Here is a 16,963-nt window from a genome sequence, read left to right as displayed (position 1 = left end):
CGCCATGGCGGGGCCGGGGGGGGCCCCGGGGGGGCCGCGGCGACGGGGACGGGCTGCCCTGAGGGGCGGGCGGGGGGGGGGGGGGGTTGGGGGCCGTTACAGCGGGGCCGCCCCCGGAGCCCCCCCCCGCCCCCTCAGCCCCCCCCCCCCCCGCCGCCGCCCCTCCCCCCACCTCGGCGGTGGCGGCGGCTCCGACGCGGCCGCGGCGGCTCCGGCCCAGCGCCTGCTCCGCTCTGCGCCTGCGCGCGCAGGACCCCGCCGGGGCTGCCCCGCGCGCGCGCCTGCAGCGCCGCCGCCGCCGCCGCCGCCGCCGCCGGGAACCCTCCGCGCCCCTCCCGGGGCTCTCCCGCCGGTACCGGAGCCGTTAAAAGCCGCGGAACCGCCGCGCCGGCATCAGGCGGCCGCCAGAGACACCCCCGCGTGGGGGCCCTCAGCGTGAGGCGCGCGCGCAACGCTCCGCGCCGCCATCTTAGCGGCGGCGGCGGCGCCCCCGAGCCGCCATTTTGTTTAAGGGCGCCGCCATCTTTGGTGAGGGCAGCCCCGCCCCGCCCCGCCCCGCCCCGTACGGAACCGGCACCGCCCTCGGCGACCCAAAATCGCGTTTATTTACCAAAAAAACCGCGGGGGTGGGGGGGGGGGGCGGGGGGGAGGAGGCGGGGCCGCGGGAGGATTCGCGCGCGGGCACGGCGGGCGGCGGCGGGCGGGGCCTCCCCGGGTGTAGGCGGAGCCCGAATCCCGAAGGAGGTGTCAATCACAGTGGGCGGAGCCTCGGTCCGTGTGCGTGTGGCAGCGGGGCGGGGCCTTGCGCGGGGTGGGCGTGGCCTTGCGCGGAGTGGGCGTGGCCTCCCCGGGCTCCGCCGTAAGTGGGGGGCTCAGCCCGGGGGGAGGGGGCGGTTTGGGGGCCCCCGGGGGGCTCCCGGTGGTCCGTGAGTGTTCCCGGTGGTCCACGGGGATCCCAGAGGGCTCCCGGTGGTGCATCGGTGTTCCCGGTGGTCCATTAGTGTTTCTGGTAGTCCAGGGGGGATCCCAGGGGGCTCCCGGGGGTCCAGGGGGATCCCAGGGGGCTCCCGGGGGTCTCTGGGTGTTCCCGAAGCTCTGTTAAGTGTTCCCAGTGGTCCATTAGTGTTGGCTTCCTGGTGGTCCATTAGTGTTTCTGGTAGTCCAGGGGGGGATCCCAGGGTGCTCCCGGTGGTCCACGAGGGACTCCAGGCGGCCCTGTTGTCCCCTTAGTGTTCTCGGGGGTCCCCGTGGGATCCCGCTGGTGCGGACGGGCCCCCCCCCAGACCGAGCTGGGGGCTCCCCTACTCCGGGAGGGGTCCATCCACCGCCCCCCTGCCCCTCTCCTTGCCCTCGGGAGGCTCCCAGCGCTCGGTGGGAGGGTCCCACCACTCCGTCACGGCCTCGTCCCCCTCCGGGGGGCTCTCCTGGCGCTCCGCGGGGGGGTCCCACAGCCCCGCCGGCGGCTCCCGGCCGTCGGGGGGTCCCCGGTCGCGGTGGCGGCGGGGAGGAGAGGCCGGGAGGGGCTGGCGGGGGGGGGGGCCGCAGGCTGGCGAGCAGCACCAGCGCCTGCAGCAGCGCGTAGAGCCCGGCCAGGGGCAGGAGGTGCCGCAGCAGCGCCCGCAGCCCCGCGGCCGCCGCGGCGAAGGCAGCGAGCCCCTGCAGCCAGGCCCCGCCCGCGCCCCCCCGGCCCCGCAGCCCCAGCGCCCCCAGCGCCGCCCGCGCCGCCCCCAGCGCCCCCCGCACGCCCAGGTCGAACACGTGCCGGGCCAGCGCCAGGCAGATGTCCAGCGGCTTCCGGCGGCGCCGCGGGGTCCGGCGGGGGACCCCGGCCCCACGGAGGGTCCAGCGCCCACGGGCACATCGGGGGGGCTGCAACAGAGCAACGGGGAGGGGGGGCACCGTCAGGGCAGGGGGGGCGATGACTGACCCCTCCCCCCCTCCAAAGGCATAACGGGGGGAACGGCGAGCTCCCCTCCCCCAGAGCCCCCCGCCCAGCCCCGTGGGGACCCCGGCCCCGCCCAGCCCCCCCCCCCCAAGCCGCCCCCACCCCGGGGGTCTCACCTCGGGGGGACCCGGAAGTGCTCGGAAAAGTGGGAGCAGGGCCGGGGGTCCCGCGGGACCCCTCTGAGCAGGGCGAGGGGTGGGGAGGGGTCCCGCGTCCCTCCGGCCGCTGTTTCCGCCCGGGCCGGGCCGCTCGGAGCTTCCCGGGGGGAGGGGCGAGCTCGGGGTGGGGGAGGGGCGAGTCCGGGCCGAAGGGACCCCTCGGGGGGGGGGGGGGGGGGGGAGGGTCCCGCGCTGCCCCCCCCCGTTCTGAGCGACCCCCCCCCCCCCACACTCACCCAAGATGGCGCCCGCGCCGCGCCCTCCCCAGGACGGCGCCGGGTCACGTGACCCCGGCCGGGCCCCGCCCTCCTGCCCGCGCGACCCCTGGCGGCCCCAAAGAAACAACGGCGCCATTTCAGCCCCAAAATCGTCTTTATTTCGCCCAAATCCGAGCCCTCCCTTCCCCCTGTCCGGCGGCGCAGTCGGTGCCGAGGCCTCGTCCGGGGCTGCAAAAGAGAAGCGGTTTCTGAGGGGACGAGGGACGCACGGGAAGTCCCGGTGCTCCGGGAGGGTTGGGGGTCCCGGGGTGCTGGAAATGGGGCCGGGGGGGTTGACCGGGGACAGGGGGGGGGGTCCCCGGGGACGGTCCCGGGGCGGTGGCGGCGGCTCAGGGCGCTGCGAGTGTGTCTTCAGGGCGGATCAGGAGTTTTGAACCTGTTCCTCATCGCCGCCGCCACCGCAGACACGCGCAGGGACACGGGGGAATGACGGGGGACTTACCGGGGACTTAGCGGGGATTTACCGGGCACAGCGCGGTCCCGCCGCCACCTGCGACACGCGGGGGAGGAACGGGGGTGAGACCAGCGCGGACCCCGAGGTTCGGGGTGACCCCAGGGGGACTCAGGGCCCGGGGGGGTCCCGGGAGGGTTCGGGGGCGTCGCTCAGGCCTGTGGCGTCCTCAGGGGGGTCGGAGACTCTAGTCTTTGGCGTCATCACCGCGACAGCCCCCCGGGGTCGGGGACAGACCCCCAAAGGGACTGGGAACCCCAAATCAACCACCCTCAACCCCACCGGTCCAGTTCCCCCATTTCCCCTCATTGAGACCCCCAGAATCCCCCCGACGCCTCTTCCAAGAACGCTGCGATTTCCCCGAGACCCCCCAGACGTCCCACGGCCCCCGATGCCCCCTCAGGACACGCCCGGCCCGCCCCAGCAGCACCGCGACCCCGACTCTCACCCGCTCCCAGCGCGAAAAGGCTGAAGGCGGCCCCTCGGCCCCTTTTATAGCGCTGCCAAGCCCCGCCCACCTCAGGCCCCGCCCACCGCAGCCAAGATGGCGGCGGCTCCGAGTGGCGGGAAGCAAGGCCACGCCCCCTCCGGGTGCCGGAGACCCGCCCCCTCGCGCAAACCACGCCCCTTTCGCCTTTTATGGGCGCCCATTCATTCGCAAGCCCCGCCCCCACACGCTCGAAGCCGATCCGGCAAAACTTTATTACCAAAAAACCAGAAATTTTACAGCCGGGGGAGTCGGGGGGGGCCCCGGGGGGTTTGGGGGGTCCCGGGGGGTCGGGGATCCCCAGGCCCCTCCCCCCAGCTGCTACACAGGGGAAACTTCACTTTTTTCTCGTTTTTTTTTTTTTCTTCTTTTTTTTTTTTTTGTCTTTTTAGGCCTTTTTCTACAAAACCCCCAGGGGAGGGGGGGGTGGCCCATCCCCCGCGGCCGGGCCGGGTTCGAGGGGAACTTGGGGGGGTCCCGGGGGGTCCCGGCGGCGGCAGGGCCTGGGGGGTCCTTATCGGGTCTGTTCGACTGCAGGAGGAGAGAGAAAAAGGGGAGGGGGATCAGGGGCAGCACCAGGAAACCCAAACAGGGCAGCCCCCCCCCAAACCCACCCCCCAAACCCCATAACCCCCCAAAACCCCCCCCAGAGCCCCCAAACTGTTTCACTGTAGGAGGAGGTGTCAATCCCATGGGGCAGCTCGCTGATGCTCACCCCAAACCCCGCACCCCTGAGCCCCCCAGGACCCCCCGAAGCCCCCCAGGACCCCCCGTTTCTCTCACTGTAGGAGGAGATGTCGATCTCGTCGGGCAGCTCGCTGATGTTCACCTCGAACCGGTCCTGGACGTCGTTGAGGATTTTGGCGTCGTTTTCGTCCGACACGAAGGTGATGGCCAAGCCCTTGGTGCCGAAACGCCCTGCCCGGGCCACCTGCCCGCCGGGATCGGGGTCAGGGGCACCCCAGGGAGCCCCCTGGGACCCCCCAAAACCCCCCTGGGACGTGGAACCACCCCGAAAACCCCTGGGACACCCCCAAATCCTCCCTGGGACCCCACAAACACCCCAAAAACCCCTAGGGCCCCCCCAAAACCTCCCTAGGACCCCCCCCCAAATCCTCCCTGGGACCCCACAAACACCCCCCAAGCCCCTCTGGGACATGGAACCACCCCGAAAACCCCTGGGACCCCACCAAATCCTCCCTGGGACCCCAGAAACACCCCAAAAACCCCTAGGGTCCCCCGACAACCTCCCTGGGACCCCACAAACACCCCCCAAAATCCCTCTGCTTCCCCCCTCAAACACTCACTGGGGACCCCCCAAGGAGCTCCCCAGAGCTCCAGAGCTCCCCCAGAGCCCCCCGAGTGTCCCCAGTGTCCCCCACACCCGTGTCCAGCCCCTTCCAGGACCCCCCACCCGGTGCAGGTAGGTGTCCGAGTCCTCGGGCATGTCGTAGTTGAAGGCGATGTTGACCCTCTCGATGTCCATCCCGCGGCCAAAGAGGTTCGTGGCCACCAGGATGCGGCGCTGGAAGTCCTTGAACTGCTGGTACCGGGACAGCCTGGGGGGGCACGGGATGGTTCAGGGTGGTTTGGAGGCGTTCTGGGGGCTCAGGGGGAGGTCTCTGGGGTTATTTTAGGGCTGCTCCAGGGGTCCCCCACCTCTCCTCCTGCGGCATCCCGCGGTGGATGGCGATGGCCGGGAAGTTCTGCTCCACCAGCAGCTGCGCCAGGGCGATGCAGCGCTGCACCGACTTCACGAAGATCACCACCTGCGGGGACCCCAAAACCTCCTGGACACCCCAAAAACCCGCCCAGGCACCGCCATCCCCCCTGCCGGCCCCTGCGTTCCCTCCCCCTCCTGCGCCCGGCTCCGCATTTCGGGGCTCCCCCGCCCGATTTTGGGGGGGATTTCGGGGCGCCCCCCGCACCTGGTTGAACTCGAGCACGTCGAGCAGGTCGAAGAGCTTCCTGTTCTTCTCGTTGTCCTTGAGTTTGACGTAGTACTGCTGCAGCCCGTGCAGCGTCAGCTTCGTCTCGTCGTCCACGAAGATCTCCATGGGCTGGGGGGGGAATGCGCTGAGCCCCCGCCCGCGGCCCCCAGCCCCACCTGGGCACCCCCCCCCGAGCCCCACCCGGGCACCCTAAAACTCTCTGAGCCCCAGAAGAGCACTCAGGGACCCCAATGTGGTCCCACGGGGTGTCTACGACCCCTCTGCACCCCAGAACAACCCCTGAGACTCCAGAGAGTCGTCAAGGAGCCCAAAACAGACCCAGCGAGTTCCTACGTGCCCGGGGACCCCGGGGTGGCCCCAGAGCGTCCCTGTGGCTCCCCGCACCCCAAAACTGCCCCTGAGGTCCCCCAAGAGTCATCAAGGACCCTCACATGGCCCCCGGGGGGATTCCTGTTACTCTCTGCACCCCAAAACAGCCTCTGAGAACTCAGAAGTCTCAAGAGCCCCAAAACTGCTCCTAAAACCCCCCAAAAAGAGTCTCAAGTACCCCAAAACTGCTCCCGAGACCCCAAAACTGCCCTGAGGCCCCCAGGAAGAGTCCCAAGGATCCTCATCCTAAGCCCAGGGGGTCCCTACACCCCCCCCCCCCATCACCCCAGCACCCCCCACCACCTTCCCTCCATCCCCACAGAGACCCCCCCCACGATCGGGGGGGGGTCCTGCCCATCCCGGGGGGCGCCCCCCCCACCTTTCCCCCCCCCTCCCCAGCCCCCCGACTCCTGCTCTGGGCCGGCTCGGGGCCGGGGCCGGGGGTCCGGGCGCCGCGGGGTCCGGGGTCGCGCCGAGGCCGAAGGGGCTCCCGCCGTGTCCTCAACGCCGTCCGGGCCGGGGGGGGGTCCCGGGGGGGGTCCCGGACCCCCGGGGCCGCCACAGCTCGGGGGGGTCTTCGTCCTCCGGGCGGGACGAGCCCGGGACAGGAGCAGGAGCAGGAGGAGGAGGGGCGGTGGCTGGGAGGGGGGGGAGGGGCGCGAGAGCTCTTCCGCACAGGGGGGAGGGGCGGCGGGGGGCGGGGCCGAGGCGGGGAGAGGGGCAAAGGAGGGTGATTAATTAATTACGTCTTGCATGAATTTGCGGCACACGGGGCGGATTTCCTTGCTCAGGGTGGCGCTGAACATCATGACCTGCTTTTCGTGCGGGGTCATGCGGAAAATCTCCTGGACGTCCCGGCGCATGTCTGGGGGAAACGGGGGAGCGGGGGGGTCAGGGAGGGCATTGGGGGTCCAAGAGGGGCCGACTGGGGTCCCTGGGGTTTGGGTTTGAGGCCCCCAGGATGAGGTTGAGATCCCAGTGAGGCATAAGGGGGTTCTTGAGAAGGGTATGGGTGTCCCAAAGGGCTGGGTGAGGGTCCCAGGGCCTCATCTGGAGGGGAACAGGGTCAGACCGGAGTCCCTAAAGCAGCAAACTGAGACCCCACAGGCTGGGCTGGGGTCCCAGAGAGCTGGAAGGGGATCCCAAAGGGCTGGACTGGGGTGGTAGGGGCTGAACTGGGATCCCAAAAGGCTCAATTCGGGTGTCAGGAGCTGATTTGGGATCGCAAAGGGCTGGACTGGGGTGGCAGGGGCTGAACTGGGATCCCAAAAGGCTCAATTCGGGTGTCAGGAGCTGATTTGGGACCTCAACGGGCTAAGCTGGGGTGTCAGGGGCTGAACTGGGATCCCAAAGGGCTCGAGTGTCAGGAGCTGATTTGGGATCTCAAAGGGCTCAACTGGGGTAGCAAAGGCTGAACTGGGATCCCAAAGGGCTCAATTTGGGTATCAGGAGCTGATTTGGGATCGCAAAGGGCTGGACTGGGGTGGCAGGGGCTGAACTGGGATCCCAAAGGGCTCAATTCGGGTATCAGGAGTTGATTTGGGATCCCAAAGGGCTCAATTCGGGTATCAGGAGCTGATTTGGGATCGCAAAGGGCTGGACTGGGGTGGCAGGGGCTGAACTGGGATCCCAAAGGGCTCAATTCGGGTATCAGGAGTTGATTTGGGATCCCAAAGGGCTCAATTCGGGTATCAGGAGCTGATTTGGGATCGCAAAGGGCTGGACTGGGGTGGCAGGGGCTGAACTGGGATCCCAAAGGGCTCAATTCGGGTATCAGGAGCTGATTTGGGATCCCTAAGGGCTGGACTGGGGTGTCAGGGGCTGAACTGGGATCCCAAAGGGCTCAATTTGGGTATCAGGAGCTGATTTAGGATCCCAAAGGGCTCAATTTGGGTATCAGGAGCTGATTTGGGATCGCAAAGGGCTGGACTGGGGTGGCAGGGGCTGAACTGGGATCCCAAAGGGCTCAATTCGGGTATCAGGAGCTGATTTGGGATCCCTAAGGGCTGGACTGGGGTGTCAGGGGCTGAACTGGGATCCCAAAGGGCTCGAGTGTCAGGAGCTGATTTGGGATCCCAAAGGGCTCAACTGGGTTATCAGGGGCTGAACTGGGATCCCAAAGGGCTCAATTTGGGTATCAGGAGCCGATTTGGGATCCCTAAGGGCTGGACTGGGGTGTCAGGGGCTGAACTGGGATCCCAAAGGGCTCAATTCGGGTATCAGGAGCTGATTTAGGATCCCAAAGGGCTCAATTTGGGTATCAGGAGCTGATTTGGGATCGCAAAGGGCTGGACTGGGGTGGCAGGGGCTGAACTGGGATCCCAAAGGGCTCAATTCGGGTATCAGGAGCTGATTTGGGATCTCTAAGGGCTGGACTGGGGTGTCAGGGGCTGAACTGGGATCCCAAAGGGCTCAATTCAGGTGTCAGGAGCTGATTTGGAATCCCTAAGGGCTGGACTGGGGTGGCAGGGGCTGAACTGGGATCCCAAAGAGCTCGAGTGTCAGGAGCTGATTTGGGATCTCAAAGGGCTCAACTGGGGTGGCAAAGGCTGAACTGGGATCCCAAAATGCTGAATTAAGATCCCAGGGCCCAAATCAGAGCCCTCCAAAGCGCGGTTGGGGTCCTGTGGTGCCCCCCCCACCCATCTCCCCCCTCCAGGACCCCTGAGAGACCCCCGGGACCCCCCTGGGACCCCCGACTCACCGAGCTGCTCAAGCATCTTGTCGCACTCGTCCAGGATGAAATGCTTGATGTGTTTGAGGTTGAGGCTTTTGTTGCGGGCCAGCGCCAGGATCCGGCCCGGGGTCCCCACCACGATGTGGGGACAGTTCTTCTTCAGCACCTCCTCGTCCTTCTTGATGGACAACCCCCCAAAAAACACCGCCACCTGCAGCACAGAGCCCCCCAAAAAACCCCCTTGAGAGACAGCCCCCCGAAAAACGCTGCACCTGGGGGGGGTGGGACACGGTGGGACCCACCCAAACCCCCCAAAAACGCCTCTGGGATGGACGAGCCCCACAAAAACACGTCCATTCCCAAAGCAGTCAGTGATCTGCGCCCCAAGTAATTCCTTGAGACCCCCGAAACTCTCTCAGAGACACCTAAAAATGGCTCAGGATGCCCCGAGACCCCCAGAACGCCCCCAAGCCTTTTCAGAGCCACCCCAAAGCCTCCCAGGTGCTTCTGGAACTCCTCAGGACAGCCCCCAACCCTCTCAGGTCTATCCCCAAACCCCTCAGCATTCCTCCCAAAATACTCAGAGCCTCTTGAGCCCCCTCCAACCATCTCAGAACGCCCCAAACCCCTTCGCATCCACTCCTAAACCCCCTCAGCTTCCCCCAGACCTGCTCAGGCCCCCCTTAAATCTCTTCAGACCCTTCCCACGCCCCCCAGGACCTCCCCACAGCTGACCTTGACGCTGGGCATGTACTTGGAGAAGCGCTCGTACTCCTTGCTGATCTGGAAGGCGAGCTCCCGCGTGTGACACATCACCAGCACCGACACCTGCGGGGACACGGGGGGGGCTCAGCGCTCCGTGACACCCCCAGACCCCCTCCCCAGCCCCCCAGCCCCCTCCTGACCTGCCCCGTGACGGGCTCCAGCTGCTGCAGCGTGGCCAGCACGAACACGGCCGTCTTGCCCATGCCGGACTTGGCCTGGCACAGCACGTCCATGCCCAGGATGGCCTGAGGGATGCACTCATGCTGGACTGCAGGGGGGCGAGGGGGGGGTCAGCGCCGCCGGAGGCCCCCCCGGGAGGGTCCCCGAGCCCCCCAGGGCCCCCCAGGCACCTTCGGAGGGGTGCTCGAAGCCGCAGTCGACGATGGCGCGGAGCAGCTCCGGCTTGAGCAGGAAGTCGCGGAAGCCGGAGCTGTGGATGGACACATAGGAGCCCTTCACGTCCTTCTTGGGGGGGGCCTCGGCCCCGTCGGCCCCCGCCGCGTTCTCCACCTCGTCATCCTCGTAGTCCAGCAGCTCGTTGTCCACGTCGTTCTCCGCCATGCTCGCGGCTGGGGGGGGAACGGCCGGTGAGGAGGGGGCACCGACATCGCCCGGGGGACCCTGACATCGCCCGTGGGACCCCTGACACCACCCCTGGGACCACCAACGTCATCTATGGAACTCCTGACGCCACCCCTGGGACCACCAACGTCATCTATGGAACTCCTGACACCACCCCTGGGACCACCAACATCATCCGTGCGACCATCAACATCACCCCTGGGAGCACCGACATCACCCGTGGGACCCCTGACACCACCCCTGGGACCACCAACGTCACCCGTGGGACCACCAACATCACCCCTGGGAGCACCGACATCACCCGTGGGACCCCTGACATCACCCGTGGGACCACCAACATCACCCCTGGGACCACCGACATCACCCGCGGGACCCCTGACACCACTCCTGGGACCCCTGACACCACCCCTGGGACCCCTGACATCCAGCCCCAAAAGGGATCCAGGCACGGTCAGTGAGAAGGAGGCACCGGGACCACCGACACCGCCCCATGAGGGGTCCGGGCAGGGTCAGCACTGCGGGACCACCAGTGGCCCAGGACCCCCAGCACCCCCACAAAGGGATCAGGGCGAGGTCAGCACCGAGAGGCCACCGCAGCACCGGGACCACCGAGACCGCCCCAAGGGATCTGAACGTCATCGGCAGCCCAGCAGCACCGGGACGCCGGAGAGACCCCCGGGTGCCCCCAAACCGGGGCTGCAGCACCCGCGGGACCCCCAAACCCCGCCGAGCCCAGGGAGCACCCACGCCCCCCTCATCCCACCCCCGCCCGCACGCGGGACCCCGACACCGGGACCCTCCCCCCCGCCCCTCCCGGGCACCGCGATCTCCGCCGCCCTCACCGGGAGGGCCCCGGCGCCGCTCGGCGGTCCCGGCCCGCCCCCCCCGGCCCCCCCATCCCGGCGGGTTCCCCCCCGGCCCCGCCCCGCCCGATCCGCGCCGTTCCCGCCAATCCGCGCCGCGGGCCCCCCCGCCGAGCCCCCCCCGCCGCCCCCCGGCGCCGCCATCTTGGAGCGCACAATCGCGGCGGCCCGAGAGCGGCCCCCGAGCGGCGGCGGCGGCCCCAGGGCGCTGCGGAGGGCGCGGGGGGCGCGGGGCGGGCGGGAGGGCGCGAGGGGAGCCGGCGATGAGCGGCGGCGGCGGCGATGGCGGCGGATGCGGCGCCGGCCCGGCCAAACTCACCCCGAACGCTGCGACCGCCGCGACCGAGAGGGCGGGGCTGAGCGTCACTTCCGGTCCGGCCCCGCGCGCGCCGAGCGCGCCCCGCCCACGGCCCGGGGCTGCCCCGGGCGATCGCCCGAGCGCGCGCGGCCCCGCCGCCGCCCCGCTCCGCGCTCCCGGCGCCGCGCTCCCGCCGCCCTCCTCGCGGCCCCGCCGCTCCCCCCGCCGCCCGCCGCGCCCCCTCCGCCGCCCGTTTCAACCCGCACCGGCCGCGCTGCGGACGGACCTCCGCTCAGGCAGCGCGAAGGGCAGCCCCGCCGCAAGGTCCTCAGGGACGCCGCGCGCCCAGCGAAAGGCCCGGCAGCAATCCCGCCCCCCCGCGTCGCTATGGCGACGGTTCCCGCCACCGCCCGGCCACGCCCCCAGGGATGACGCGGCGCCGCTCTGAACCAATCGCTTTATTGCGCGCGCCGCGGGGCGGGGTCAGGGGCCGCCCGCCAGGCTGATGGTGGCCAATGAGACGCTCTCGGTGGAGAGGCTCCGCCCCTTCTCGTAGATGAGGTACACCAGGGGGGCGGGGCCCTGCTCCGCGGGGGGCGGCGCCGCCAGCGCCGAGTACCCGCTGGGCCCCGCCCACACGCGCAGGCCCCGCCCCCACCACGTGGTGCCGTTGTCGAAGCTCCAGCGCAGCGTCAGGTTCACCCCTGGGGGCGGGGCCCGTCGGGACACGCCCACTCCGGCCACACCCACGCCGCCAACGAAGCCCCGCCCCCCAAAGCCCCTCCCCCCCCCCCCCCACCTGGGACACCCCCTGAACCCCCCCCCGGGTGCTCCCAGGGCCCCCCAGGCCCCACAGCCCCACCCACGGCCCCCTGTAGCCGCCCTCGCGTCCCCCCGCGTCCCCCTCGGTTCCTCCCCCGTGTCCCCCTGATGTCCCCCTGATGTCCCTCCGTGTCCCCTGATGTCCCCCTGATGTCCCCATGTCCCTCCATGTCCCCCTGATATCCCAAATGTCCCCATGTCCCACTGATGTCCCCCCGATGTCCCCATGTTCCTCCATGTCCCCCTGATGCCCCCGTGCCCCCCCAATGCCCCCGTGTCCCCTGATGTCCCCCCGATGTCCCCGTGTCCCCCTGATGTCCCCGTGTCCCCCCATGTCCCCCTGATGTCTCCGTGTCCCCCGATGTCTCTCCAATGTCCTCGATGTCCCCCTGACGTCCCCGATGTACCTCCGTCCCCCCATGTCCCCCTGATGTCCCCGTGTCTCCCTGTCCCCCTGATGTCCCCCCGTGTCCCCCTGATGTTCCTGATGTCCCCCCATGTCCCCCTGATGTCCCCCCGTGTCCCCCTGATGTTCCTGATGTCCCCCCATGTCCCCCTGATGTCCCCGTGTCCCGATGTCCCCGTGTCCCCCGATGTCCATGTGTCCCTCTGTGTCCCCCCAATGTCTCCGTGTCCCCCCATGTCCCCCAGACGTCCCTGTGTCCCCCTGATGTCCCCCTGATATCCCCATGTCCCCCCATGTCCCCCTGATGACCGCGATGTCCCCGTGTCCCCCCGTGTCCCCCTTATGCCCCCATGTCCCCCGATGTCCCCCTGGTGTCCCCAATGACCCCCAATGTCCCCGTGTCCCTCTGTGTCCCCCTGATGTCCCCCCGTCCCCCTGTGTCCCCCTGATGTCCCTGTGTCCCCCCGTGTCCCCCCATGTCCCCCCGATGTCCCCCTGTCCCCCCGTGTCCCCCCGATGTCCCCCCGTACTCACGCTCGCTCTCGTGGGCTGGGTTGCTGAAGAGCACGAGCCCGTGGCTGGCCAGGGCCCCGGCGGCCACGGCCGGGTCCAGCAGCGCGGGCTGGAAGGTGACGGCGGCGGGGGGAAGGGTCTCGCCCCCGTCCCAGCTCCGCGCCAGCATCCGGCAGCGGCAGCGGTACGAGTCCTGGTTGCGGATGCTCACGGCGATGGAGCCGTCGGGCAGCTCGTAGGGCTGGGGGGGGGCTGGGTCAGTCCCGGAACATCCAGAACCCCCCAGAAATGAGGAGGGGACACCCCCGGCCCCAATCCCCCCTCCCCGCCCTCACCTGGCACTCGTCGGGGGTGAAGTCGCGGGGGTGCCGGGGGGCCCCGAAGGGGATGGCGGGCAGGACCCCCCCCCCGGCGCCAGCGCCGCCCGCCGTCGTCGCTCAGCAGCAGCGTGACCCCGTCGCGCTCCAGCGTCCCGTGCCCGCAGAACACCAGGCGGCCCCGGAACGGCGCCCGCTGCTTCTGCCGGGGGGGAACGGGGGGGTCAGACCCCTCCCGGACCCCCAGATCCCCCCCCTCCCCAATCCCATCCCGTACCTGGATGCCAGAACCGGGCCCGGGGGCGAACACCTCCCCGCCCACCACGTCCGAGAGGTTCTGGGGGGGTCCCCAGGAGCGGCCCCCGTCGCGAGAGCGCAGCAGGAGGGTGCTGGGGGGGCCGCAGGCCTGCGGGGGGTGGGCGCAGCGGGCGAACAGCAGCAGCACCTCGGGCCCCGCCACCGCCAGCGCCCCCAGGTTCAGCCCGTCCCCCTCCCAGCCGTCGTCGGCCGCCACCTCCGTCGGGCCCCCACGTCGCACCTGGAGGGGGGGGGAGGACACGGTCAGAGCCCCTCGGGACCCCCCCGAGATCCCACACCCACCCAGGGAGCCCCCAGACCCCCCCCCCACCCACCCAGGGACCACCGGAATCCCCCAGGGAGCCCCCAGGCCCACCCAGGGACCACCGGAAAGCCCCAGGGAGCCCCCAGGCCCACCCAGGGACCCTCCACGTCCCCCCAGGGAGTCCCCAGACCCACTCAGGGACCACCAGGATCCCACAGGGAGCCCCCAGACCCACCCAGACCCACCCAGGGACCACCGGAATCCCCCAGGGAGCCCCCAGACCCCTCCCAGACCCACCCAGGGACCACCGGAATCCCCCAGGGAGCCCCCAGACCCCTCCCGGACCCACCCAGGGACCACCGGAATCCCCCAGGGAGCCCCCAGACCCCTCCCAGACCCACCCAGGGACCACCGGAATCCCCCAGGGAGCCCCCAGGCCCACCCAGGGACCACCAGGATCCCCCAGAGAGCCCCCAGACCCCCCCCACACCCACCCAGGGACCACCGGAATCCCCCAGGGAGACCCCCAGACCCACCCAGGGACCACTGGAATCCCCCAGGGAGCCCCCAGACCCACCCACACCCACCCAGGGACCCTCCACATCCCCCCAAGGACCCCCCAGCCCCAAAGCTGTCACGGCAGTGGGGGCAGGCGACGACTTTGGTCGCCCCCAGAGACCCCCAGCCCCTCCCCCAACGCCCCCCCAGCCCCACCTCCGTCAGGGGAGTGGCGGCAGGCGATGATTTTGGCCCCCACGTCGGCGGCCGAGCGTTTCCGGCCCTCGGCGCAGGCCAGCAGGGCCCCCCCGGGGGTCGCGGCCACCAGCGGCACCCGGAAGGTGTGGACCCCCCCGCGGCCCTGCCCGCTGACCCACAGCACCTGCTCCCGCACCACCCGCGGCCGCACCTGCGGGGACACGCGGCTCAGGGGGGGACATTGGGGGTCCCAGGGGCGATGGGGAGGCTCGGGGGGCGTTGGGGGGGCTCAGGGGGGCGTTGGGGGGGCCGTTACGGGGCACAGCGGGTGGGGGGAGCTGAAGCCCTTTGGGGGTCGGGGGCATTGGGGGGGTCCGAGAGTGCTGGGGGGGGGGGGGGGGGCCCTGGGGGGGTGTCACCGGTTTGGGGGGGGGGGGAGGGGGGGGGGGCTCCTAACGAAGGCCCCGAACGGTCCCTGGAGACGCTTCCGGGGGCGGGGGTCGCTGGGCGGGGTCGGTGGGCGGGTCCCGAGGCGGCCCCTCCCCGGTACCGTGTCGGGGGTCGCGACCCATCGCGAGGCGGCGCCGATCGCGAGCAGCAGCGGCGGCAGCAGCGCCCGGAGCGCCCGCGCGGGGCCCATCGCGGCCCCTTTAAGAGCCACCGGAAGCGCCGCGAGAGCGGCGGGAGGGGCGGGGCCCGGCCTTAAAGGGGCAACGGCGGGGAAAGCGCGGCCTCAAAGCGGCAACGGCTCCGCCGGGTGGGGTCCGCACGCTGCGAACGGAGTTGTTGTTTTGCGGGAACGAGCGGTTTTATTGTTTTTGGGGTTTATTGCACCTCGCTTCAGCCCCACCGCGAACGCGGGGAAAGCCCCGGCCCGCGGGGGGCGGGGCTGGACGCGGAGGGGGCGGGGCCGAGGCGGGTAATTTTGAATTGCTCCGATCAGACCCGGCCACGCCCCCCAGGTCCCGGTGTAAAGAATTCGGGAAAAAACGTTCTTCGGGAAGGGTCCGGTCAGGACTCGGCCAAACGCAGCAGAGGGCCCGCGGCGGTGGGGACACTGCGGGGGGCAGCGGACACGAGGGGTCAGGGGTCACCCGGCGGTCACCCGGCGGTCAAGGGGCACCCGCGGACCCCAGGCCGGTACCTCTGCAGCTGCTGAGCCCCCAGCAGGTCGTGCAGCAGGAACGGGACCCCCAGGCGGGCGCCCGGGGGGGCTTTTCCGCTCTGCAGGTCCCGCAGAGGAACCTCGCGGTGCCGGGAGCGGCGCACCAGGGCCAGCAGCGCCCGCCGGCCTGCGGACAGCGGGGTCACCGGGGGGCGCGGGGCGGCCACGGAGCCCCCCCGAGGGCCGGAGCCGCTCCGGGAGGGGCCGGGGGTGCCCCCGGGGCCGGGGGTCCGCACTCACCCCGCAGCAGCGCCCGCACGAAGCGCCCGACCCCCCGGCACCGCCAGCCACCAGCTGCCGGCGTCGCGCACCGTCAGCAGCCCCGCGGCCACCAACTGCCTGGGGGGACACGGCGGGGGCTGTGACACCCCCCGGAGCCACGGGGAGCCCCCCCCGAGGGACCCCGGACCCAAACCAGGGGGGGCCTGCAGCCCCTGGGAGCGCCCCGGTGCTGGCTCAGGGTCGGCACAGCCCCCCCCGCGACCCCAAATTCTCCTCGGGGCCCCCCCAGCCCCCCCGGGGCGTCCCCGTACGTGACATCGCGGTCCTCGAAGCCGAGCTCCCGCATCCGGCGCTGCTCGAAGCTCAGCTCGGGGCTCGCCGCCACGGCCGCGTCCAGGAAGCGCCGCACCAGCCCCTCCCGGGGGGTGCCGGCCACGGCCGCCAGCGCCTGGGGGGCACGGGGGGGTCACCGGGGGGGTCACCGCCTCCCCCAGCCCCCCGCAGCCCCCGGTACCTTCTCCCGGTACAGCTCCAGGCTGACGACCCCCAGCGCGTCGGCGCCGAGCCCCAGGTGCAGCAGCCGCACGCGGCCCTCATCCCGCAGCCGGTTCTGGGGGGACGGCGGGGTCAGGGCGGGTCCGGGGGGGGTCCCGGGGGGGGTCCCGGCCCTGCGGCGCTCACCAGGTGCCGGTCCACGGCCGTCCGGTCCCGCACGACGTCGTAGAGTTGGTGGCGCAGCACCAGCGGCGGCAGCGCGTCCCCGAAGAGGCGGCGGGGGAACAGCGCGGCCACGGCCTGGAGAGCGGCCTCCACCGCCGCGGGGCTGCCTGGGGGCGGGGGGCGGCGTGGGACCCCCGGGAACCTGCCCCACACAGCCCCGGGACCCCGGGACCCTCCCCGCACAGCCCCGGGACCCCCGGGACCCCCAGGACCCTCCCCGCACAGCCCCGGGACCCCTGGGACCCTCCCCACACAGCCCCGGGAACCTCCCGGCACAGCCCCGGGACCCTCCCCGCACAGCCCCGGGACCCCTGGGACCCTCCCCACACAGCCCCGGGAGCCCCGCACAGCCCCGGGCTCCCCCGGCTCTCCCCGGCCTCGCCGCTCAGGCCCCGCCGCGGCACCGGGCCCCGCCACCCCCGGTACCGTCGGGGCGCGGTCCCTCCCCCGGCAGCTCCAGGCGGCGCCGCTTGGCCCCGAGGGCGCCGTTGGTGTCGCCGAGGCGGCGGCGGCGGCTCATGGGGGGCTTGGGGAGGGGCTCGGGGGGCTCCGCGCCCCGGAACGGCACCGGCGCCACTGCCGCCTGCACCGGGCGCGGGATGATGGCGTCACTGCGCCTTCAGATGACGTCGCAAAGAGGCGCGTGGTGATGACGCATGAGATGGGCGGAGCCAACGGACGTGACCATTAGGAACCAAAGCGGGGGGGAAATGGG

General features: G+C 71.1%; 3 protein-coding genes and 1 long non-coding RNA gene across 4 annotated transcripts; all 4 read right to left on the bottom strand.

Annotated features, from left to right (window-relative positions):
- Positions 1 to 2,456: 2,456 nt before the first annotated feature.
- On the bottom strand, positions 2,457 to 3,272 carry LOC125320663. Its single transcript, XR_007201240.1, has 2 exons — positions 2,824 to 3,272; positions 2,457 to 2,549 (listed from the first exon to the last, which is right to left on the bottom strand). It is a non-coding gene; the product is annotated as an uncharacterized LOC125320663 (long non-coding RNA).
- A 243-nt stretch (positions 3,273 to 3,515) lies between these two features.
- On the bottom strand, positions 3,516 to 10,923 carry LOC125320649 (spliceosome RNA helicase DDX39B). The gene is made up of 11 exons (XM_048293046.1): positions 10,847 to 10,923; positions 9,433 to 9,651; positions 9,223 to 9,350; positions 9,053 to 9,145; positions 8,345 to 8,528; positions 6,387 to 6,505; positions 5,248 to 5,379; positions 4,979 to 5,088; positions 4,734 to 4,878; positions 4,103 to 4,250; positions 3,516 to 3,850 (listed from the first exon to the last, which is right to left on the bottom strand). The coding sequence occupies exons 2-11, from the start codon at positions 9,641 to 9,643 to the stop codon at positions 3,834 to 3,836; spliced, it is 1,287 nt and encodes a 428-aa protein (XP_048149003.1). The 5' UTR covers positions 9,644 to 9,651; positions 10,847 to 10,923; the 3' UTR covers positions 3,516 to 3,833.
- Positions 10,924 to 11,268: 345 nt separating this feature from the next.
- On the bottom strand, positions 11,269 to 14,870 carry NEU1 (neuraminidase 1). Its single transcript, XM_048293043.1, is given in 8 exon segments — positions 11,269 to 11,529; positions 12,588 to 12,807; positions 12,902 to 12,964; positions 12,966 to 13,085; positions 13,161 to 13,325; positions 13,327 to 13,421; positions 14,160 to 14,352; positions 14,692 to 14,870. Coding segments are annotated over 8 exon segments (1,167 nt in total). The 5' UTR covers positions 14,782 to 14,870; the 3' UTR covers positions 11,269 to 11,308.
- Positions 14,871 to 15,061: 191 nt separating this feature from the next.
- Positions 15,062 to 16,875, bottom strand: STK19 (serine/threonine kinase 19). The gene is given in 8 exon segments (XM_048293042.1): positions 15,062 to 15,198; positions 15,286 to 15,433; positions 15,547 to 15,580; positions 15,582 to 15,645; positions 15,840 to 15,976; positions 16,043 to 16,138; positions 16,210 to 16,355; positions 16,675 to 16,875. Coding segments are annotated over 8 exon segments (765 nt in total). The 5' UTR covers positions 16,769 to 16,875; the 3' UTR covers positions 15,062 to 15,152.
- Between the last annotated feature and the right edge of the window lie 88 nt (positions 16,876 to 16,963).

Source organism: Corvus hawaiiensis, assembly GCF_020740725.1.
Source record: "Corvus hawaiiensis isolate bCorHaw1 chromosome 31 unlocalized genomic scaffold, bCorHaw1.pri.cur SUPER_31b, whole genome shotgun sequence".
NCBI classification, from domain to species: domain Eukaryota; kingdom Metazoa; phylum Chordata; class Aves; order Passeriformes; family Corvidae; genus Corvus; species Corvus hawaiiensis.
Note: the sequence above shows the minus strand (reverse complement) of the source record. Positions and strands in the feature narration are given on the sequence as shown.